Source organism: Dromiciops gliroides, chromosome 2 (assembly GCF_019393635.1).
Source record: "Dromiciops gliroides isolate mDroGli1 chromosome 2, mDroGli1.pri, whole genome shotgun sequence".
Lineage (NCBI taxonomy): Eukaryota > Metazoa > Chordata > Mammalia > Microbiotheria > Microbiotheriidae > Dromiciops > Dromiciops gliroides.
This window is the reverse complement of record NC_057862.1, coordinates 430,789,165-430,813,945: the sequence shown is the minus strand read 5'-3', so window position 1 is coordinate 430,813,945 and position 24,781 is coordinate 430,789,165. Positions and strand designations below refer to the sequence as shown.

The following is a 24,781-nucleotide window of genomic DNA, read 5'->3' as shown; positions in this document are numbered from 1 at the left end:
ACTTAGCTCATGCCTGGCACATATAAGCACTTAATAAGTTCTTGCTGACCAGCTCTTGATTGCCACCTTGTACATGAATCCTTTCCTGACCCATCCTCGGCAGCTAATGCTCCTCACCTCTTTATCTTTTTAAAAATTTTTTAACATATGTCTATGGGTATATATTGTGTCTCCCAATAGAATAGAAGCTCTTCCAGGGCAGAGGCTTATTGCACTTGTCTTCCATCCCCAGTGTTTACCACTGTAGTAGGTGCTTAATAAATGTTTGCTGATTGATTGGCCTCAAAAGAAGATGTTTTGATGGAAATGGGACTTGATCTGGGTCATAAGAGACTGTTAGCTTTTGAAAAGGCAGAGGAACAGGGTAAGAGTATTCCAGGCAGGGAAATAGAGGGGCCAAAGGTTCAGAGGTGGAAAAGGACAGGGTGGATTGGGAATGGTGAGTTGTTCTCCCCTAAAATGTCCTAGGGATCTAGAGGATGTGTTCATTGGGGTAGGAGGTTTAGAACAGTGAGCTTTGTTCCCCCTCCATTAGTCTTGGCTATGATCCACTATTCACTACTACCCTAACCTGTCCCCCCTCCCAACCTTCTTTCCTCCAGTGTGATCAGTACAAGAAGGGGATCATCTCTGGTTCTGCCTGTTCTGATCTGTGTGATGAGCACACCCTGGTGTTCCAACAATGCCTCTCCCCATCTCCTACAAAGCAGGTAAGGCAAGATGGGGATAGTAGAACTCAGGCCAAAGCTGTCTACAAAAAGAAATTAGTTGAAGATTGGAGGCTTTTCAAACTGGGAAAGGACCGATGCCTGAGGCACAAAATGTCCCCAATCCCTACCTCATGGGGGTGGTGATGGAAGACTGTGTCAAAACTTGAAAGGATTTCCTTGGCTTTTTGCCTTCAGCTTCTTGGGATGATTCAAGTTAATGGGAACAAATTTTAAAGGTCATTGATTCAATCTCCATATGTTTGTACTCCCAGTCCCAGAAACAGACTCAGCTGCAAATTTAGACATAGGCTGAGTCCTGACCTTTGCCACAAACTAATCCCTAGCTTCAGCCTCATGTATTCTTCCCTCTCAGCACAGACTACCTTCCATAATTTGTCTTTATGCCACTGACCAAAAGTGGGGTCCTAGTCAGAGACCATATAGCTCAAGGCAGCCCATTCCCACTGCTAGAAACAACTCAAAGTCCTTGTTACCCTGTCCAGTGCTGTGTCAAGAGCCCTCTTATATTGTAGCAGGGATACACAAGTAATCACAGACAGTTATTGCTCCAAGAATGAGAAACCTGTCCAAGTCCTGATGCTTGTGGGGTTGGGGGATCTAGGGCTTTGCACTGGGGACTGCCTCCCACTGTCGATTTATTTCCCTTCCCGGAGGCTAGTGGGAGAAAGGAAGGCTGCAGAAGGAAGTTCTCAGGGACTGAGACATTCAGAATCTATAAAGTTCCCATATCCCCACTGTCCATTCAGAGGGAAGAAAACTCAGGAGAATCTGTGTTCCTGGTGGCCCCAGTTATCCATTAACAAAGAGTCCCTTTATTACTCCTTATTCAGCTCTGGGACTGGAAGTTATTAGGAATACATCCAATGATTCTCATGGGTGCTTTTTCTCAAGGTCTAGTTTGGTGGGTGTGAAGGGAAGAAACTTAGTTTTCTCCTTGGTTGGTTCCTCAACTCTTTTTTTCCTTTGTACCAGGTATACAGTGGGATCTGGAAGGGAAAAGCGGTGATCATCAAGTGTGGCATCACAGAGGCCTTAAAGGCTGAAAACAATCATGACACAGCCCCCCGAAGAGAACTGGTTCTGTTTGATAAGCCAACAAGAGGCACATCGATGGACGAGTTCAGGGAAATGCTTCTGAATTTTCTCAAAGTTAGTTAGCTTGTTGGGGCTGAAGATCTGTCTTTTGCTTCTCTATTAATGCCTGAGCACTTGACCCTGGGCACTTGTGTTTGGGGCTCTATGCCTCAGGACAAACCAACAAGATGTCCTCAGGCTCTCTAAAGAACCCAGGTCCAGGGGCAGAGTTAGTTGTGTTTGTGCTTGGGGCAAGCTCTAAGAATGGCACCGGTCTCCTGATCTCAATCCTAACCTGTCCCTCTGCTGTCCCTGTCCTTTTCCCTCTCTGACCTGTGTTTCCTCTGTCCCTCATGGTGGTCTGTTCCCCCTGTTGTCTCCATCCTTGACCTGTATCACTCCCCCAGTGACATTGCTAATTATTCAACTGCCTGAGTCTTTGTCTGTAAGTGAATGAATGAATCCATTTCCCCGTACATATTTAGGCAACACTGACTTGGTGCAAGACCAACAGGACCTAAACAAAGCTGATCATCAGAGGCAGAAAAGTCCATCTAGTGTCTCCAGCATTGGTTGAGTGGTTTCTGGGGAGGCAGGTTTATAATCTGTTAGAGCTAGAAAGCTCTTCAGAAATCGAGTGGTTCAACCTCTTCATTTTATAGATGAGGAAATGATGAGACCCAGAGAGGTAGTGTGACTCACCTAAGGTTATGTAGTAAGTTAGTATCAGATTTGGAACTGAAATTCAGGTCTTGAGGGCTAGTCCAGGGCTTTCTGCCACTTTTCTTCTTACTAAAATGTGCATGATTGCTTCTGGTCCTACCTGCCTTATAGGGATATAACGGGAATGAGGTAATCCATGGGAAGGACTTTCCCAATAGCAGTTCATTATTAGTTTTTTTTAATTAAGTATTTATTTTCTCTCTCTCCCATCTCCTTTTGGGAAAAGAGAGAAGGAAGGAAGGTAAGGCAGGAAGGAGGAAGGAAGAAAGGAAAGAAAGAAGAAAAGAAAGAAGGGGAGAGAGGGAAAGAAGGAAGAAAGAAGGGAGAGAGAAAAGGAGAGAAAAAGGAAGGAAAAACATTTGCAACAAATATGTTTATTAAAAACAAAATTCCCGGGGGCAGCTAGGTGGCACAGTGGATAAAGCACTAGCCCTGGATTCAGGAGGATCTGAGTTCAAATCTGGCCTCAGACACTTGACACTTACTAGCTGTGTGACCCTGGGCAAGTCACTTAACCTTCATTGCCCCGCAAAAAAAAAAAAAATCCCACATTAGCCATGTCAAAAAATGTCTGTCCCATGTTTGAGTCCATCATTTCTCTATCAGGAAGTCAATAGCATTCATCATTCTTGGGTCCCCTAGCTTGGTGATTGGTCATTGCATTGATCAGAGTTCTTAAAGCTTTCAAAATGTTCATCTTTACAGTGTTGTTGTTATTGTATAAATTATTCTTTCAGTTCTCATTTCACTTTGCAACAGTTCATGTCTTCCCAGGTTTCTCTGAAACTGCTTCTTTCATCATTTCTCATGGAACAATAGTATTCCATTACATTTGTGGATGATAGTTTGTATCATCATTCCCTAATGAATGGAGAACCCCTGATTTTCCAGTTCTGTCCCACTATAAAGAGGTGCTATAAATATATTTGTCAATTTGGGTTCTTTTGCTCTTTCTTTGATCTCTTTAGGATATAGGCCTAATAGGAGTATCACTTGGTCCAAGAGTATACACAGTTTTGTGACTTTTGGGGCATAGTTTCTAAATTGCTTTCCAGACTGGTTGTACCAATTCACAATTCCCCCAAAAGTGCACTTATATGCCAGTTGGCCCTCCATCATCTGTCATTTTCCTTTTTGGTAATCCAGTGGGTATAAGGTAGAACCTCAGGATTACTCATTTATATTTCTCTAATTATTAGAAATTTGGAGCACTTTATAATTATTTATAGCTTGGATTTCTTTTTTTAAAAAATAAAAGTATTATTTTCCAGTTACATGTAGCAATAGTTTTCAACATTTGTTTATATGAGATTTCCAATTTCAAATTTTTCTCCCTCCACCCCCTCCGCTAGACAGCAGGTAATCTGATATAGGTTTTATATATATATATATATATATATATATATATTTTAAACATATTTCTGCATTAGTCATGTTATAAAAGAAGAATCAGAGCAAAAAGGAAAAACCAAAAAAGAAAAATAATAGCACCAAAACCAAAAGAAATAGTATGGTCCAATCAGCATCCATATTCCACAGTTCCTTTTTTTTTTTTTTTTCTGGATTTGGAGAGCCTTTTCCATCATGAGTTCTTTGGAACTTTCTTGTACTGTTGGATTGGTGAGAAGAATCTAGTTTATCACAGTTGATCAACACATAACATTGATGATACTGTGTATAATGTTCTTCTGGTTCTGCTCATCTCACTCATCATCAGTTCATGCAAGTCCTTCCAGGTTTCTCTGAACTCCTCCTATATAGCTTGGATTTCTAAGAGCAATCCATTCTAAGGACACTTTTGAGATCTTAGGGAAAAAAATTTTCAGGTGTGGGAAAGAAGGAATTTTATGAATGTTAGAACTAAAGAGATCGTCTAGTATAATGATTAGTTGTGAAAGACTCAGCTAATTCTGATCAATACAATGATCCAAGACAGTTCCGAAACACTCATGATGAAAAATACTATCCACCTCCACAGAAAGAACTGAGTGTAAATTGAAGTATAATTTTTTTAAACTTAATTTTTCTTGCCATTGTTTTTTTGCAACATGGTCAATATGGAAATGTTTTGTATGATTTCACATGTATAATTGATATCATATTGCTTGCCTCCTCAATGGTGGAAGAGGGGCTGAAGGCAATTTGGAACTCAAAATTTAAAACAAATGAATGTTGAAAATAAAAATATTTTTTAAAAAGATCATCTAGGGAGCATCTAGGTGGTGCAGTGGATAAAGCACCAGCCCTGGATTCAGGAGGACCTGAGTTCAAATCCAGCCACTTGTTAGCTGTGTGACCCTGGGCAAGTCACTTAACCCTCATTGTCCTGCCCCTCCCCCACCCAAAGGATCATCTAGTATAATACCCTCATTTTGCAAATGAGGAAATGAAGGCCAAGAGAGGAGAAAGGCATGAATTATCCAAGGCCATTCATTAAGTTGATTAGGAGGGCAGCATTACAACCCAATTGCCTGGACTCAGTCTGATGTAGCATTATTTACTTTTTCTTGGTGTTTTGTTTTGTTTTGTCCTTTCTCCCCTACTGGACTATGAACAATTCTGGAGGGCAGGGGTCATGCTCTTAATCTCTATTTAATCTCCTACAGTACTAAGAATAGGGGCCTGCTCACAATAGACATGCAGGAAATCTTGTTTACTGGCCAGTAGATTGGGTGGGACCAGGTTAGGGAGGGCCTGGAAAGTCAGGAGGTCTTGAGACTGCCCTGCCTAGTGGTTTTTTAATCTTGGCAAGGCCTTGTCCATTGCATAGCTTTAACTGCATTAGAAGTAATTTGGGGGGCAGCTAGGTGGCGCAGTGGATAGAGCATGGCCCTGGAGTCAGGAGTACCTGAGTTCAAATCCGGCCTCAGACACTTAACACTTACTAGCTGTGTGACCTTGGGCAAGTCACTTAACCCCAATTGCCTCACTAAAAAAAAAAAAAAAAAAAAAAAAAGAAGTAATTTGGTTTCTTTGGTTCCATCTGGCAGGCTAACCTTGGAGATCAGCCTTCTCTCGCTGGCCTGGTTGGCCAGATCATCACCATGGCGGATGTCAACCAGGATGGAAAAGTGTCTCTTGCAGAAGCCAAGTCCATCTGGGCCCTGCTGCAACTCAATGAGTTTCTACTCATGCTCTCCCTGCATGAGAAGGAGCATACCTCCAAACTCCTAGGGCACTGTGGGGATCTATACCTCACGGAGAAGATCCCCCATAGCTCCTTGTATGGCACTGAGGTCCCTCCCTTTCTGAGGCCACTGCTGCCCTCTGCCATCCACAGGATCATCCAGCAGTGGTTTGCACCAGCTTGGCCTCGCAGGGCCAAGATTGCCATTGGCCTCCTGGAGTTTGTGGAAGAGGTCTTCCATGGCACCTATGGGGTCTTCTACATCTGTGAGACCAGTTCTGCCAATGTGGGCTACAATGCCAAATATGACTTTAAGATGGCTGACCTGGGCAAGGTGGCCCCTGAGGCAGCAGTCCGGGCCTTTCTCAAAGGCCGCCACTGTGAGCAGAACGCTGACTGCACTTTTGGCCGGGACTGCATGGCTCCCTGTGATAGGCTTATGAAGCAATGTAAGAGTGACCTGATCCAACCTAACCTAGCCAAAGTGTGTGGGTTGCTGAAGGATTACCTGCTCTCAGGCACTCCTGCAGACCTCAAGGATGAGCTCCAAAAAGAGCTCCAAATATGCATGACTCTGAGTGGCCTGGCCAGCCAGATGGAGGTGCATCATTCGTTAGTGCTCAGTAACCTCAAGACCTTGCTCTGGAAAAAGATATCCAATACCAAATATTCCTAAAGGACGAGGGCTTGTTCTAGTCACAGCCCACCTCTGCTGTCCTTTGCGGGTAAAATCTCATTACAATAAAGTGTTCTGTAGGACAAACATTTCCACATCCCAGTGGAGAGCCCATGGGAACAGAGATCTGTTGCTCAGGCTACAACAAATTCTATGCCACAAGTAGAGTAAATGCTTTCTCTAATCTCTATCCACACCATGGCTACTTTCTATCAGGAAAGGTTTTGGTTATCCACCGTTAGGAGAATAGAACTGAACTCTACACCTTTCTTTTGTCCTGACACCCAAATAGCAGTTGTCATTTCCACAACCATGGCAAGCACCTACCAAAACCTGTCCAAACTCCCCAAACGCAAGTTGAAACAAAACAAGAGCTTGAGGATCTAAAAGACCAGAAGGGAAGGGGTAGGGCATGTGAACTTAATGACCACTACCCCATCTTCTTCTTTCTGGTCCTGGGTACAAAACAGTTATCACTTACTAGAGGTCAGCTTTTGTCTCCAGCTCCAGAAGACATTGATTTTTTTTTTAACCAAAAATAAAATATAACAAAAACAATTAGGATCCCTTCCTGGCCCCACCCCCACAAGAATTCATTATTTACCTGTCTCTGCTTTCCCCTCTTCTCCCTCACTAGAGAGAGTTCTCCACCAATAGGAAACTTTCATAAATTACAACACCATTTCATCCATGGAAAAATGTACCTGTATTTCTTACAAGATTATTGTCCTAAGCCCTTTAGACACACAGGTCAATGGTGTGAGAACTTGGCAACCATAGTTAAAAGGCTGGTGTAGGAAGTAGAAATCAATTATGCAGAGGAATTAGTCTTAACTGTGCAATCTTTCCTCATTAAGGAAGGACTTGTACTAGTATAGACCAAGGGAATTATAATGCTGTTTTTACAAAAATAATTTTTTTTGTTGAATACTGATGTAAATAAATAGCTTTTATGTGACTGCCACTGGTATATCTGAGCTGCCACCATTGTTTGGGATAGTTGCTCCTAGTGTATTTCTTGGGGATATCAATGTTCTTTTTTTTCTTTTTTCTTTTTGGTAGGGCAATGAGGGTTAAGTGACTTGCCCCAGGGTCACACAGCTAGTGTCAAATGTCTGAGGCTAGATTTGAACTCAGGTCTTCTTGAATCCAGGGCTGGTGCTTTATCCACTGTGCTACCTAGCTGCCCCCCTCAATATTCTTTTTTTGCAGGGAGGGGGTTCAACGTTCTTTTTCTTTTTTTTTTTTTGCAGGGCAATGGGGGTTAAGTGACTTGCCCAGGGTCACACAGCTAGTAAGTGTCAAGTGTCTGAGGCCAGATTTGAACTCAGGTACTCCTGAATCCAGGGCCGGCGCTTTATCCACTGTGCTACCTAGCTGCCCCCCTCAGTGTTCTTTTTTTGGGGGGAGGGGGTTCAATGTTCTTTTAATGTCAAAGCTAGCTACATGGCTGGTTGATGTGTCATAATGGCAATCTCTTCCACCTAGTCTTCCTAGTTCTGGGGACTCAAATCTGTTGAAGGGTTAAGTTATAACTTTACTCCCCCAGTGTCTTCCCCCATTACATTCTAGGATCTTATTGTTGGCAAACACTCTCCCTCAAATAGGCAGGTCTCTTTAACCCCCCTTGCTTGACTCATGTACCCAGTCTTTGGGAAAGGTTAATTAGATACCTTCAAATCTTTCCAGGTTTCTTTGACAAATGTGAATTGGGTAACTCTTTAGTCTCTTTGAAGGGTAGTTTTAGCCACTGCTAAAATGGGGCTTTATAGATACAACTGATGTCCAAGTAGCTCTGTGCATCCTCAAAAGGAGAGGGAGTGTCTGGAGGTGAGGATATTTGGAGAAGGGACAAGACTTCAAGTTTTGTATGAAGGTATAGAATAGAAACTTCCTCCTATTAGCTGGGAGGATTAAGAATAATAAAATCATTTTTTCATTGCTCAAGATATAAAACTTTGAGTCTTGGTTTTAAAATTATTATATCCATTCATCTGACCTATAGGGAGATTGATGGCCTTGTACCCCTTACATTACTCCTTGCACAACAATCTAGCACCTGAGTTGAATGCAAAGCAACATTATAGATTTGAGCAAATCTCCCTCCTCCCATTTCTGGTAGTTTCCCCATTTGCTTTATTAAGGCCCCGCCCCCTTCTGTGGTGCCTCCAAGTTCTCACTAACATTCAAAATGATTGGTTCCCCCACGATAAGGAACTACGCTATCTATACTCCAAATTAAACAACTTACTACAATGAGGCCAAGACACTACCATGGAAAGCTCTTTGAAGGCACTCTAAGCTAAAGACAGTTGATTAAAGTTAAAAAAAAATCTAAGTTATGAGCTATTCAAAGGGTGAAATCTCATTTTCTAAACTCTTCTAAGACCATTATTAAATATCTTCAGCATTTTTTATGGGTATTGTATTAATGAGAACTTCCATCTTAAATCTACTGCAGCAAGTAGAACTGGCTCGATTGGGAAAGACCAGCACTGGAAGAGTAACTAAGTCCTCTAGCAAGGAAGATTAAGAATCCTGCTCTGAGGGCTGCAGAGAGGTAAAGCTTCACAGACTTTAAGCTTCCTAATAAAGCCCCTCTATTCAAAATAAGATCTTGGGGGGCAGCTAGGTGGTGCAGTGGATAGAGCACCGGCCCTGGAGTCAGGAGTACCTGAGTTCAAATCCGGCCCCGACACTTAACACTTACTAGCTATGTGACCCTGGGCAAGTCACTTAGCCCCAATTGCCTCACTAAAAAAAAAAAAAACAAAAAAAAAACCAATAAGATCTTGGGCCAGTGAAGGGGTCTGCAGAAGACTGCCTTGGGCAACATTAGATTGAATTAAAAAAGCTGGATGGAAACCAATAGTATAATCTCATTATTCCCTTCACCATGACTGCTAGCTATAGCAATCTCTAAAGTACTGACAAAGAATCAGTTCATTTGTCCAAGGAAAACATATACAATAGATTAATGAACAAGAAAATAAAACAAACCCAAAAACTTGTTGGACTTAGGGGCAGCTAGATGGCGCAGTGGATAGAGCACCAGCCCTGGAGTCAGGAGTACCTGAGTTCAAATCTGGCCTCAGACACTTAATACTTACTAGCTGTGTGACCCTGGGCAAGTCACTTAACCCCAATTGCCTCACTAAAAAAAAAAAAAAAAACACACACAAAAACTTGTTGGACTTGATACAGAGCCCATTAGAGGTGTAGTTGAAAGTACTAGACTTGGGGTTCAAAGTTGTTATTGAGACATGCCTGACCCCATTTGGGATTTTCTTGGCAAAGATACTGGAGTGGTCCACCATTTCCTTCTCCAGCTCATTTTACAGATGAGGAAACTGAGGCAAACATGGTGAAGTGACTTGCACAGGGTCACACAGCTACTAAGTGTCTGAGGCCGAATTTGAACCCATGAAAATGAATTTTCCTGATTCCAAGCCCAGTGCTCTATCCACTTTACTACCTAGCTGCCTGAGCTCCAAAGATTGGAGTTAAAAACAACCCTGGGGCAGCTAGGTGGTGCAGTGGATAAAGCACTGGCCCTGGATTCAGAAGGACCTGAGTTCAAATCCAGCCTCAGACACTTGACACTTACTAGTGGTGTGACCCTGGGCAAGTCACTTAACCCCAATTGCCCTGCAAAAAAAACCAAACCAAAACAAAAAATCCTCAACCCTGCTGCTTACTGTGTGACTTTGAAGAAGACATTTAATCTTCTTGGGCATTGGGTTTGTTCAGTTGTACAATGAACTCTAAGATCTGAACCCTTGTGCATTCTAGTAGCTACAGCTATTAAGCAGCTTCTACATTTTGTGCCCTGAAGGGTTCCCCACTTAGTTGCTCTAATTAAATTTCCTTTGAGGGAAGCTAAATGGTATAGGAAGACCCGAGTTCAAACATTTACTAGCTGTGTGATCCTGAACAAGTCACTTAACCCTGTTTGCCTCAATTTCCTCATCTGCTAAATGATCCAGGGAAGGAAATGACAAACTACTCCAGTATCTCTGCTAAGAAAACCCAAATGAGGTCAGGAAGAGTTAGACACAAGTGAGAACAACAATTCCTTTGAAGACCTACAATCTACATATGATCTATATTCACATACACCTCCCCCCAAACAAACATGTATTTAAAAACATATTAGAATACTTGGATAGTTAGATGATCTATGCTCTAGGTGAAAAATGGAGTCCTAAGTATTCTGATTCTCCTACTACAAACAAACCTCCAAAACACCCCATCCCTTATTTTGTACTCTAATAATCTTTCTCTGAACTGAGAAAGCATTTTTTAAAGATTTTTAAAAAATATTTTTAACTACTGGTTAATGTAAAATTCATGACCCATGGATACCAAATGATAAATACATATACGCACATATACGTGGTGTCAAAACGTTTTTCTCTTCCAATTCTTCAAGGACAGAATTTTAGTAAGCTATACTTAAGTAATTCCATGGTGCAAATTTATTTCTCCTTTCCATTTGGCAAACAGTATTTAACTCCTTTCCCAATAAGAGACACACAGATACAATAGTGGGAGAAGTGTGAAGATTACCCCCACCCCACAGAGCAAGCTGTTTCTTTTGTACTGACTCAATTAATCAGACTGTAAAGAAAATTCAGAGCAAGATTCAAAGAACCAGTTTTCTCCAGTTTTGCCAACATTAAAATATAACTGCTTCTTCCTTGCAGGAAAAATATATTTGAATTATGTTGAAATGTCCAAGAAATGCTTTGAAGCTTTTAAATTTTGTTTTTAGAAACTGGATAAAAATATTGAATTAAAAATCCATTTCTTTAATACTTTAGGCCTAAAATATCTTCATCACAATTATCTTTTTAAAAAATCACCTCCCAGGTTTTCAGTGCTAATTTTTAGTTCAATATTTTCATTTACTTTTTAAAAACAAAATTTTAAAGCTTCAAAGCATTTCTTGGACATTTCAACATAATTCAAATATAAAAACCCATTAGCTATCCATTATGTTGAATGCTGGTCAGTCAAAAATTCTGCTTATCATGCATACCAAACATCCTGGCTGGCTACCCACATTCAAAGAATTAGAAGAGTTAGGTGAGAGAGTTATATGAAAGGAGAGGTACATTTCTAGCAGAGTATGGCTTCTTTAAAGCAGATGGAGATATGTGTAAATTCTCTCTGTAGTTGGCTATCTCATGACACTATGCAGCACCATGCATATTGTATCTACTCAGACCACAAATACCCAACAAATACCAGTGATCACTTTACATGACTCACACACTTAACTGTGACCAATTACTTTTACAAGTAAGGATGCAAATTAGAGGGAAACTGTACTGATTCTAGGACACATCTTGGGAGCTGCTTTTTTTTAGATAAATCCTTGTTATCAACCTTTATCCTTTGCATAAATACAGAATACTGGACATGCAATTGCGTAAGCCCCAGGGGAAAGTAGTAGCACTGCCTTTCTGTAAACTTGTAAGAATTGCATCAAAAGCAAAAATTGCATCTCCTCAAAATCTTGATTGCATTTAATGCCATCTTTGGGATATGAAGTGTACCAGTATCAATGTCACCTACAGCCCACTGGTCTATTTCCTTAGATTTGTCAACTGGGGGGTCAAAGATTCTTTCATAATGTCATGGCACTGTGCGATGACCTCCCTACCCACATTCCCCCCCTCCCCAAACCAAATTCCTTTGAAGACGGTTCTGACAACATTTCCAGAGGCCACAATTTCTTCTAGGCCCTCAAGGTTCTACTTGTAATAGAATTCCAAACATAAGCAACATTAAAAATGGCATTTTTTATGCTGTAGCAAGATTGAAAGTCTGGTCAACTTGCCTTCATAATTTATCAGTGAACCTCGGGGAATCTCGTAGGTAATAACATTCCACATTCTGAATAATGCCCTGGTCTGTACTGAATCAATGAGGTTACATGGCAGATTAAAAAGATGGCTACATGATGGTGTAGTCTGCAACGCACAGGCAGCAGTAGCCAGCTTCCCCCAAAGAGCCCACAGTTCTGTCTGGGGCTGCTGTAAATGGGCAATGCTGTGGATTCAGTCTGGTGAGAGGCACCCATGAACCTCTGAAATGCTCAAGCTTTAGGCAGTGAATTGGGCTGGGGCTTCTAATGGCTTATCTATGTTAGCTTGTGCAAAGAAACCAAAAAGGCTACAGTATCCTCCTGATAGGGCCCAGGTCAGAGGAATAAAGTAGATCCCTAGGGATGGTGGAAGAATTGGAGATCTCATTGTAACTGAATAAAGATGGTAGGGAAGTCTGGGAAACTGAGGGAGACAGGTCCAGGTATACTGTTCCCCTTTAAGGGTAAAGGCAAACAAAAACTGGCTATCTTGGGGGCGGTTAGGTGGCGAAGTGGATAAAGCACCGGCCCTGGATTTAGGAGGACCTAAATTCAAATCCAGCCTCAGACACTTGACATTTACTAGCTGTGTGACCCTGGGCAAGTCACTTAACCCTCATTGCCCCGCAAAAAACCCAAAACCCAAAAAACTGGCTATCTTAGCGGATGAGATGGCAAAAAAGTCAGAGCACAAATCAGTAATTGAGACTTAGGACGCAACTGGTGGGACAGAATTAAGGGGTTGGGGATGATAGGAACCATGAAGGAATTAATGAATCTGAGATCATGAACAAAGTAACAAACTTGTTTCCTTTCAGATGTAAGCTTTCCAGGTTTGGGGACTGGTAAAATAAGGGTACTGCAAGGAGATCTGATCCTTATGAAGTGACAAAAGTCCCTTCATAGGGCAAAGGAGATTGTTTGTGCAATGTGAAGGGTAGGTGATCCCTTATGGATGAGATCTTCTTAGACATACCTTATGTCAGTTTTCCCTGAGGGCCAAAGTTAAGTCAAGGGAGACCCAATGGCTCTCCTTTGAAAAGGGCTGGAGAGTGAAGGGAGCAGGGGGACAGAAGATCTAGGATGATCACTTCTAATCCCTTCTCCATATACTATATTGAAAACCCTGAGAGAACACATCCCAATGTCAATGGGGGTTACAGGGTTCATATGAAATTGGGCTTGCTCTTCCTGGGATAGAGATGCAAAAATGGGGTACAGAATAAGCTGACCCCCAACTATCAGCCAAGATATAATCATTGAAAAGGGACAAGGAAGGGAAATGAGCCATGCTCAATAGAGACCCGGCAGCAGCGGTATTCACTCGCTGTGAGCTTTCCCTTGATCTGGATGATAGATCTGGAGGGATAAAGCTCTGTGAGGGCCTCTGTCTGGCTGTCTCAATGGTTTTTCTTAGGATTTGTAAAGCTCCATAAATCCCTTTCCAATGACATAATAGGTTTATCACACTTCATGAACCCATTTTGGGGGGTTTTCTTGGGCAAAGATACTAGATCGATTTGCCATTTCCTTCTCCAGCTCATTTTTACAGATGAAGAAACTGAGGCAGTTGCCTAGGGTTATAGTGAGGCCAGATTTGAAGATGAGTCTTCCTGACTTCAAGCCTATTTCAAAGATTGTAGTATTTCAGTAAATTCACCTGGCTCATTCTGGATTTTTGGTTAGTGTGGTAATTTAATAGGTGACTAGGGTACATAAAACTATGCCAGAGGTTATAAGGGTCCTGGATATGGCCTGGAGTTCCCTTTAGTCCTAATTTCCCAGGTCTCTGTTTTCAGAGGGACTGAGGGGGTCCAGGGTAGGAGTTGTCATCTGATCCCGACCACAGATCCAAGAGGTGCTCAGGAAATCTTTAGCGTGTATGGAATACAGAGGGCAAGGCCTTGAACACTCAAACGAGGTACCTCAGTCTTCTGTAGCAACTGTTAGACTAGCAGTCTGTTTTCCTTCATTTTAAAGGTACCTTCCCTCAGGTAACTGCAAAGTGGCATCAAGGTACCAAAACACTATTGTAAAAGGTATTCCAGAGCCATAAAACTTATGTCTTATCTGTGGGATGTGCCTAGGAGATCTAATTAAACTTCCCTCATTAACCTAGGTATCCTGTCTGTAGGATGTGCCCAATCCAGTCTTGCAAAATATGAATCCAACAGGACAAAGCACAGAAAAAGCAGAATGGCTACTGCCAGTATATAGTCTCAGACTGGACACTCAGTTTATATTTAATAGTCACAGGAGGGTGAGAGGAGAAATAAGAGGAAAATTGGCTAGAGGACTAGCTGAATTGAACAGCTTACAGCTTGCTACCAGGACCCCTGGGTTTTATTAGTCTGGAGTCAGTCCTTTTGCTAAAGACTGTTTGGTTTGACCATCAGAATTCTGCCTCCAAGTTGAGAAAGTTTTAGAAAGAAGTTTATTAGGCTCTCCAGTAAAGAGAATCGAAATGATTAGCTAGCTCCAACTAGCTGGAGCTTTACATTATACAGACATTTCAAACAGGAAAAAGGAAATTAGAAGCCTGAGTTGGCATGCAGGCCCATCCAAATATGGCATTGTCAAAATAAGGCAAAGAGAAATTCTGCTGACATTTCAAAATTCACTGGAAAATCCTTCATACTGTTTGTGGAGCAAAGCTTGGGCTGATTCCTCTTCCAGTCCTCCACAAGTTCGTTCACTACAAGAACAAAAACACAATTAAGGCACTCATAAAATCAGTGAACTATTTGAGCAGCTGTACTTTCTGAGCCTTGCTATCATCTGTTTTTTGGATAAGCTAGTATCAGTCTTGCATCAGGATTTTCCCATTCTCATCCTTTTCTAGATATCTCAATTCTATATTTTGAGTCCCTTTCCTCTCCATTGCTAAGTGGGTAGCATACTTCATCCTTTGGAATGGTGGGTTGGGTCATTACATTCATTAGAGCAGTATCAACACAACTTATGGTTGAATATTATCTCTTTGCCTACTTCAACTGCAAGTTGGAAAATTAAACCATCTCAAAAACAATCTAGGTAATTCCTTTTCTTTTCATCCTGGACGCCGTATTGACTGAATTAGTACTCACCTTGGAGTTAGCCACTGGCGCATGCTGCTCAGATCCCAAGTTTCCATAGCACCCTGCTACCTCAAGCCTAGAATTTGCTGGTCTAGATGAACAGACATTTGGGTTATTTTATTACAGTCAACACAAATTAAACCATAAAGTCAAATTTAGTTTCATTTATGACCCCTTTCCTTTGTGCACTTGGATGTTTGCTTATTGATAGTTTAAAGAGGATGCACTAGCTGATACTAGCCTCGTGTACTGGTGTACTCAAACCATCTACTTTGCAATCACCACGCAGGACTGTTGTGAATATTATGTACAATGCTTATATTTGTAAAGTGCTACAAATGCAAGTTATTATAGATAGCAATATAGCCAAGAGACTGAAATTCTCACTATGACTCATTAACAGAAGGTGCAGGTGAGAAAACGCTCAGGCAACAAATACCCAAAGACTTCTTGCTTCAGAAGATTCATTCAAACCATATGCAAGTATGGAATACCCACTTTGTGAATTATTCATGGAAAAGTTATGATGCCAGTCAACACCACCCTCTTATCATAAAATGGTATGTGTAAGTTTAGAAGGAAAAAAGATAAATCTAACATCTCCCAAAAATTTAGCTGGAAAATTATGCTGTAAAATGAAATGTGCACTATGGGAGAAAATATCATAACTTATGGGTAAAATAGGGTAACCTTCCCCTTCTATCTCAGAGCTATTTTGAAGACCAAATGAAAATGACACACATGCAAGAGCTTTGTAAACTAGTATCCAAATATTAGATGGACCACAAAAGCTATCTTAATTATATAAGTGTCTGTATAAGGTCATAAAACCCTCCTCCCAATCCCCCAATGTCAGTGTGCTGGGTTCTTAGCAAGAACCACGATTTCATTAATATTCTCTTAGGAAGCTAATATTAGGCAATGCCTTTGGCCAATTAAATGGCTCATTTTCCAGCCACCAGCCAGCTACCTACTTGGCTAATGATACCTCTGGCCACAATAATGCCTGCTTAATGAGAGAATTTTCCCTATCATTCAACAAAATCGACAGAAGCCTCTTTTGGTCACCCCACAGCTGAGGTATCCCACAGCAATTACAGAATGTTCCAAAATTCTTAAGTATATTTCCTTGTCTTTTGCATAAAGTTGTACCTACCTTCTAATTCACAGAAAGATAAAACCTATCCTTTTGTTAACTATTTGCTAATGTGTTACTATACCTTATCCCAATTCTTTTTTTGTTTGTTTTGTTTGGTTTTTTTTTGCAGGGCAATGGGGGTTAAGTGACTTGCCCAGGGTCACACAGCTAGTTAGTGTCAAGTGTCTGAGGCCGAATTTGAACTCAGGTACTCCTGACTCCAGGGCCGGTGCTCTAGCCACTGCGCCATCTAGCTGTTCCCCCTTATCCCAATTCTATGGGACAAAACAAACACTAGCCAAGTACGTTTATGTCTTACTGAGTATTTAACCAAAAATAGCCAATTTCTCCCTGACTTAAAATTATTTCACTATGTGGCACAGTGGATAAAAGCACTGGCCCTGGATTCAGGAGGATCTGAGTTCAAATCCGGCCTCAGACACTTGACATTTACTAGCTGTGTGACCCTGGGCAAGTCACTTAACCCCCATTGCCTGCCAAAAACCAAACCATTATTTCAGTTTAGGAATATTTTGTTCTCAGCTTACAGCATGTGTCAATTCCAAGTTATTAGTTTATTTTCCTGGCTACAAAAAACTTGTTTAATATAAAAAACCATTATACCTTATTCAAAACTTCTGAGAAACAAAAGTCCAGTGCATCATCTTAGTGCTTTAGGATGCTGAAATCTGACAGGAATCTATAAAAGCTTGGGTTAAAAAACATAGGCTACAGGGGGAGCTAGGTGGCGAAGTGGATAGAGCACCGGCCCTGGAGTCAGGAGTACCTGAGTTCAAATCCGGCTCAGACACTTAACACTTACTAGCTGTGTGACCCTGGGCAAGTCACTTAATCCCAACGGCCTCACTAAAAAAAAAACAAAAACAAACATAGGCGACTTGGGCCAAAAAGACCTAAGACCTGCATCCATGTTGCCTTAAATTTTAAAACATAAATTTTACTGATTTTCTTTTTTTTTGGAAACAAAAAAACCTTTGTAGGCAATTTCATCACATGAGTTAACCTCTGGCCAGGAAAACTCAGGTCACCAGACTCATGTTTATCCTAAGAGTTACTTTGCTTATAGGATCTAATTATAGAATACTAATGAAATTGTGGTTCTTGTTAAGAATTCAGCACACTGACATTGTGGTGTTAGGAGGGTTGTTTGACCTTATACAGATACTTATATAATCAAGATAGCTATCTTCTATTTGCATACTAGTTTGCAAAGCTCTTCCATGTATGTCATTTTCATTTGGTCTTCCCTTTCACACTATAATATAAAAAAAACCCAATGGTTTTCTGCCACTGATAGCCCTTTGTATTAACTGGGCGTAGACATAGCCTTTCTCTCTTTGCCACCTAATTCCAAACATGACACAGCAGTCATATCGGTAATGCCTCTAGGGGGCAGAACAATTCACACAGCTGGCCTACTACGTTGTACTCACCAGATGTCTGAGGCCATTAGTCCATCAAGCTGGGGAGCCTGGATACCATGGACCATGTGCTGACAAACAGCAAGGAATCCAACCTAAACAAAAGCCACATGGGCTTCATTTTTACACTGTCAAAACAAGTAAAGTTTGTGTCAACCACCTACATTCCACAAAAGAATAAAAAATAAATAAAAGCTTAGTTCTACAATGTAAAGACCTTCCATATCACATACAACAATCACCAGAGACTGAAAAGCACTTCATAAAGGAATGTTGTAAAAAACGTACTTGGAAGTCCTCCTTTTTGTCAGATATCTCACTATTTGAAATACAGAAAAATGTCAGGCAATCAACCATTCTTAGTGCTCACAGATTTCTGAACACCGAGCGTAGAAAAAGCCACTTCCTCTTTGCTACCTAAGGACACAGGTACAGCCCAGCACTGCAGCAGCAGCAGCTGTATCTGTAATAGTAAAAGATTAAAGGCAGCATTGTTCATTAGCAATGATCCACACTTGCAGGCTCAGTACTTTTCCAACAAGGTGATATTAATACATCAGCACTGCTCTAGTTTATATGTCCTCCTTTGAATCTTGAGCCATGACAACATAAATCTTTATCCAGATGGAATCCCCATGCATTCCCACTCACTTTTTAGGCATATCTGCTCAATCTGGCCTGTTTCTTTCACCTCTTCTTGTCAACAAAGCCATGAAGTTTAGTAACATTTTTTTGCACAATGGAACCTGAAAAGAGTTGAAAAGCCAAGTTTGACGAAGGTTCAAGTTGTCAATAAAATGTGCACAAAAACAGAAGAAAAAGCCTATATATTTATCAAATGTCAGGCTATTAATCATTCTGAGTGCTCACTGAGTCAAAGCACTGAGCGTAGACATAGTCTCTTTCTCTTTGCCACCTAATGACACAAATGAGGCACAGCAGCCTCAATTGTAACGCCTCTAGGGGCAATTTACAGTCATGATTAAACCAGGAATTTTCTCTTCCCTCTATACAGGTATAGTTCTGATAACTGTCCTACAACATTAAGCATGTCTTATTCAGCTCACAAATGGGGCCTCAACCTGCTAAGAAAAAGGAACAAAATGGGAGGTAAAAATCTTTACACTTCAGAACCATTTGAATGGAGCCTTGTGAGGGGCTACTCAATGCAAACAAACTGTATTTCCTAGTGGTTACCACTCTCAGCAAAAACTCTAGAACCAATTTGTAAACTCAGCACTCCACAGGTTTCTAAATTACCACCAACATGAATTTTGCAGGTCTGAACCATTCAGGTAGAAGCATATTTGAAATCTCATTTTTAGTTTTAAAAACAAAACATTGAGAAATCAAAGGACTCTTCTTTGACCAAGTCTAAGGGAACCCTCTCCTCTAAGGGATACCAAGTACACAGACTCAAAAAATTCTTGCAGTTTCAGAAGGTTGAGGGGGAGTAGGAAAAGAACTTAGATTATTAATGTGATTTATCACAAAAATCTAACTGGAACCTGTTAATGACTGAGATGGCTTATGGAATTACTGAACTTACTTGCCTCACTTTCTTGAGGGCTCCTTCCCTGCATCTATGGGCTTTGCCATTCTGCTAGAGAACGGAGGAAAATAGGAAAATCACCGGCCCTGGATTCAGGAGTTCAAATTTGACCTCAGACACTTGACACTTACTAGCTGTGTGACTCTAGGCAAGTCATTTAACCCTCATTGCCCAGCCAAAAAGGGAAGGAAAATCAAGTAAATTCTTAGGCCAATCTCACTACTAAGAGAAACAAAGAACTGTCATCAGTATAGAAAAATCATTATATGTCCCATCTCTGAGTTATCATTCATTTAATACTTCAGCTAAACTTGGAATAAAATCACTTAAGGCATTTTAGTAGATTTTGTAGGATTAAGATTTAGAGCTAAAATAGACCTTAGAAATCACATTTTCAACCCTGTCATTTCACAAATGAGTAAACTAAAAAAAAAAACTAAAAAGTGACTTCTCCCATGCCGTACTGTCAAAAAGCTGCAGTTGAAGTTTGAATACAAATACTTTGAAAATCTAGCACTTATTTCACATTAGTATAAAAAATTTAAAATTACAAGTAATTTTTGATAATAAAAGCAGCTTCACATCACATTAGAATTAACAAAATTACATTCCAGACATCCTGGTCATTGTTGACACAAATTAACAGATGAATTCCATGATTCTTGTGTTCATTTGTGGCTGATTCCTCTCCACCCCTTTCTTGGCAAAGACACTTCAGTTTAAAACAGAGGGGGTTAAATGACTTACCTAGAGTCACACAGCTAATACATGTCTGAGGGCAGATTTGAAACTCTGGTTTTCCTGACTCCAGGCCCAGTGGTCTCTCTATCCACTGTGCCTACCTGCTTATTAAGTTATCACCTCTACGCATATCATTCCCAGATAAATAAATCCAACGTTAGTCTCCTGAACTAGCCAGTCACATATCCACCATCCAGAAAAGGATAATCCATATTATCACCACCCTCTGCCTCTTTTGATAGAATGGTGGGTCCATGAACTCCAAACCTCCACTTAAGTTGAGAACTCGGCACAGACACCTCATTTCCCAAGGGCTGCACAACTCTGGGACTCCCTGACTTTTTAATAAAAGTCATCAAGTCCCAAACATAAAGCTTTCAAAGCCTCCCTTCCTGTACTATTGCTATAATAGCCTTTCCAATCGATCTCTTTGTCTCTAGGCCAACTCATTCTCCACTAGGTTACCAAAGTGATCTTTCTAAATCATAGATTTGACCATGCTGACCTTCCCCATAAGCTCTAATGGCCCCTACTGCCAAGAGCATCAAAATGTCAACTTTTCTGCTACTTAAACATCTTCATACTTTTCCACCTGCCCTTGTCCAGGCATTATTCTGCCCTCATATTCCCTTCTCTGGTTTTCCTAGCTTCCTATCAGTTCCCACCTTCTCTATACTTATCTTGTTCCTACCAAACAAAAGATTCATGGCATGAAAGGTTATCGAGCATTAAGGTAAATCAGAGGCAGCCAGCTGGACCTTAGGATCAGGAATAAAGGTTTAAATCCTGCCTCAGTTTCCTCATTTGTAAAATGAAGATGGGTTGTTAAATGAGAAATTTGTAAAGCATTTTGCAAACTAAAGCCTTACATAAATGCTAGCTATCATTATGCTTAACACTAGCTGTGTGACCCAGGGCAAGTCACTTCACCCCAATTGCCTCACTAAAAAAAAAAATTAAAAAAAAAAAGAATTGTAACCATAGGCTTGTCAGTTTTTTTTTTTAATCTTTTTTTTTTTTTGGTGAGGCAATTGGGGTGAAGTGACTTGCCCAGGGTCACACAGCTAGTAAGTGTCTGAGGCCGGATTTGAACTCAGGTACTCCTGAATCCAGGGCAGGTGCTTATCCACTGTGCCATCTAGCTGCCCCGGCTTGTCAGTTTTGCGGAGTCTCTTCCTTTGTTGGTTAAAATGAGATACATGTAAAGTGTTCTACAAACCTTAAAGCACCGTATGCTAACCATCATTACCGCACAGGGATAAAAGTCACTACCTACAAAGATGGGAGAATAGTAATGTCATATAAATATTATATTCAATTATTGTAAGCAAGTTGCTGCCATCTAGAGTCAGAAATGTTAAAAGCTAGCAACTTCACACTAAATGAAAAAACCTCAATTTGTTCAGTGGGTCCAGCGTGGAGAGCAAAGGAAACAGGACCAGAAACTGGAGTAGAATGGGAAAAAACATATAAATGTGAAAGGAAAATGGAAGACTTATGAATTTAACAAGACTATATAGAGTTCTTAGCCTGTGTCTCATAGAACCCTTGGTCCCCTTCTAAAAATATTTTTAAAGGCATAAAATTCAGAGAGCTATCACGGATAAATTATATTTGACCTTTCCAAAATATTGCAAAAACAAGTTCATACACCCCAAGTTAAGAAAACCTGCTATGAATACTGCAAGGCACTGGGCAAATTTAGGAACAAACCACGGGGCCAATTCTGAAAAAGCGAAAGCAGGGTATAATAAGCAAGAACTTAGTTTAGCTTTTACGCCCTTTCTGTTATTTAAATAAAAAGATCTCGCCAGGGAGGTGGGGAGGAGGAAGGAGTTCTAGACAGAAGCCCAGGTGGACCCTGGTGCTACAACTCCCGACGGCCCAGAAAGAAAATGGGAGGACGGACACGTGGAGGAACGCGAGGACTAAGAAAGACACTTTCAAGAGATCGGGAGGAACGAGGAACCGATTCGGAGATAGTAGATAGACCGGGGCCCAGGGAATCGGTGGGGGTATAAGCAGAGCTGAGTGTCAGCCAAGGGGAAGATAGGGCCCGTTCACCTTACCGACAATAGCACGCCACACGCTTTAGTCGCTCAAAAAGAACGTGAACTACTGCGCCGCTGCCTTTTATAGGCCCTACGGCGGCCTGCATGGGACATAAAAGCAAACGCACGCGCATTCCCTTCGGGACTGACGTGCCTGGGTGTCTACCGCTCCGCCCCTCGCCACCTTGTTCCCCTAGAGCGCCTGCGCAAGTGCTATAGCGTGGCTGTCGTTTCCCAGGGGTCCCACTAAGGCTAGGACTTGAGAAATGAGATGATTTTCCACCTGTGGTTCCTCCTTGCCCTTCTCTGGCTTAAGTCGTTTATAGCAAACAGGCATTAGGGAATACCGTGAACTTTTAAATAAGCAAACTCCTTATGGACACTTAGGGTTTTTTTTTTGGGGGGGGGGGCAATGGGAGTTAAGTGACTTGCCCGGGGTCACACAGCTAGTAAATGTCAAGTGTCCGAGGCCGAATTTGAACTCAGGTACTCCTGAATCCAGGGCCGGTGCTTTATCCACTGTGCCACCTAGCTGCCCCGACACTTAGGGTTTTTAATGATTCGAAGACTATAGAAATCAGTCAGCAGTTAGTCAGCTTCTGCAGGCCTCCCCCTGCGTTGGATTGGGCTGTTGCCCAATGTTCAAATTCCTCTTCTGAGACTGATTGCTTATATAGGGCAAGTACTTTGCTTTCTGAGCCTCAGCATTTGTAAAATGATGGGATTGGCGTAGATCAGAGATTCTTATTAGACATATAGTTGGTATTATGCACCCCTTGGGAGGTCTGGTGAAACCTCTGGACCCCTTTTCAGTATTTTTTTTTTTAGTGAGGCAATTGGGGTTAAGTGACTTGCCCAGGATCACACAGCTAGTAAGTGTTAAGTGTCTGAGGCCGGATTTGAACTCAGGTCCTCCTGACTCCAGGGCGGGTGCTCTGTCCACTGCCCCACCTAGCTGCCCCCTTTTCAGTATTTTTTTTTAATTTTTTTTAGTGAGGCAATTGGAGTTAAGTGACTTGCCCAGGGTTACACAGCTAGTAAGTGTTAAGTGTCTGAGGCTGGATTTGAACTCAGGTCTTCCTGACTCCAGGGCTGGTGCTCTATCCACTGTGCCACCTAGCTGCCCCTTTTCAGTATTTTTTTAAAATCATAATTGAAGAAAATGCTAAGTTTCAGTTAAAGGTTAGTGAAAATAGAGGGTTTTTGTTTTGTTTTGGGCTATTCAAGCTCAGGGACATCTTTTACCCCCTTTTTGTTTGTTTGTTTTTTGTTTTTTTTTAGTGAGGCAATTGGGGTTAAGTGACTTGCCCAGGGTCACACAGCTAGTAAGTGTTAAGTGTCTGAGGCCAGATTTGAACTCAGATACTCCTGACTCCAGGGCCGGCGCTCTATCCACTGTGCCATCTAGCTGCCCCAAGAACTAGATTTTTTTAAAAGGGGGTAAAAGGGGCAGCTAGGTGGCGCAGTGGATAGAGCACCGGCCCTGGAGTCAGGAGTATCTGAGTTCAAATCTGGCCTCAGACACTTACACTTACTAGCTGTGTGACCCTGGGCAAGTCACTTAACCCCAATTGCCTCACTAAAAAAAAAAGAAAAAAATATCCAGTTCTAAGTTAAGAACCCCTTGGAACTGATTATCCTTTTTTAAAAAAATTTTTTGGGGAAATGAGGGTTAAGTGACTTGCCCAGAGTCACACAGCTAGTAAGTGTCAAGTGTCTGAGACAGAATTTGAACTCAGATCCTCCTGAATCCAGGGCCAGTGCTTTATCCACTGCACCACCTAGCTGCCCCCTCCTGGAACTGATTGTCCTTAAGATTTCCTCTAGCTCTAAATCTTATGATGCCACTTTTTCTAAAGAACAGTTTGTGCCCTACCTAATCTTTAATGTCTCTACCACTAGTTCATTTCCTGCTACTTGTGTCCCCCATCCTTAAAACAAACAAACAAAAACCCTCACTAGATCCCACCATCCCTGCTATTGTGCTGTATTTCTACTCTCTCAGACAAAATCTTTGGAAAATCCAGTTGCTTGCCTTTCAATCTCTTAACCCCTTTCAATTTGGCTCCCAATCTAATTTCTTTTTTTTTTTTTTGGTGAGGCAATTGGGATTAAATGACTTGCCCAGGGTCACACAGCTACTAAGTGTTAAGTGTCTGAAGCCGGATTTCAATTCAGGTCCTCCTGACTCCAGGACCAGTGCTCTAGCCACTGTGCCACCTAGCTGCCCCTTCCCAATCTAATTTCTTGGGTAAAACTGCCCTCTCCAAAGTTACCAACCATATCTTAGTTGCCAAACAAAATGGCAAGTCTCCTCCCCACCCCCAGGTGTCTTTACCTCTCTAAAGCAACCACCCTCTCTTTCTGCATATTCTCTTCTTTGGGTTTTATTGATATTACTTGCTTTTGATTCTCCTCACACTCACCTGACAGCTCAGTCTCCTTTGCTGATTCACCCTCCGTTACATTCTCTAACTATGAGTGTCCTATGCTGTCCCATGGTGTTCTATGGATGTCCCCCAAGGCTTTGTCTTGGGTTTTCTCTTCTCTCAACACTTTCTCACTTGCACTTGTGGG

The 24,781-nt window shown here is 41.4% G+C and overlaps 1 protein-coding gene, 1 long non-coding RNA gene and 3 other non-coding genes across 8 annotated transcripts in view; 1 reads left to right on the top strand and 4 right to left on the bottom strand.

The window, feature by feature from the left end:
• The window catches only part of DIPK1B (divergent protein kinase domain 1B), a 50,158-nt gene extending 42,863 nt beyond the window's left edge, over positions 1 to 7,295 (top strand). The window contains exons 3-5 of the mRNA XM_043989675.1: positions 603 to 710; positions 1,704 to 1,880; positions 5,519 to 7,295. Coding sequence (XP_043845610.1) covers positions 603 to 710; positions 1,704 to 1,880; positions 5,519 to 6,331 — 1,098 coding nt within the window. The 3' untranslated portion in view covers positions 6,332 to 7,295. The remainder of the gene's footprint in view (positions 1 to 602; positions 711 to 1,703; positions 1,881 to 5,518) is intronic.
• Positions 7,296 to 14,614: 7,319 nt separating this feature from the next.
• Positions 14,615 to 22,335, bottom strand: LOC122743180. Of its 4 annotated transcripts, none has more exons than XR_006354977.1 (5): positions 22,223 to 22,335; positions 18,512 to 18,606; positions 17,873 to 17,988; positions 15,290 to 15,371; positions 14,615 to 14,898 (listed from the first exon to the last, which is right to left on the bottom strand). It is a non-coding gene; the product is annotated as an uncharacterized LOC122743180 (long non-coding RNA). The 4 variants fall into 4 exon arrangements; XR_006354976.1 differs by having other exon boundaries at positions 17,873 to 17,955; XR_006354975.1 differs by lacking the exon at positions 15,290 to 15,371.
• On the bottom strand, positions 17,694 to 17,836 carry LOC122745095. Its single transcript, XR_006355385.1, has one exon. It is a non-coding gene; the product is annotated as a small nucleolar RNA SNORA17 (small nucleolar RNA).
• LOC122745089 lies at positions 18,197 to 18,350 on the bottom strand. Its single transcript, XR_006355379.1, has one exon. It is a non-coding gene; the product is annotated as a small nucleolar RNA SNORA43 (small nucleolar RNA).
• LOC122745093 lies at positions 18,698 to 18,830 on the bottom strand. The gene has a single exon (XR_006355383.1). It is a non-coding gene; the product is annotated as a small nucleolar RNA SNORA17 (small nucleolar RNA).
• Positions 22,336 to 24,781: the final 2,446 nt, after the last annotated feature.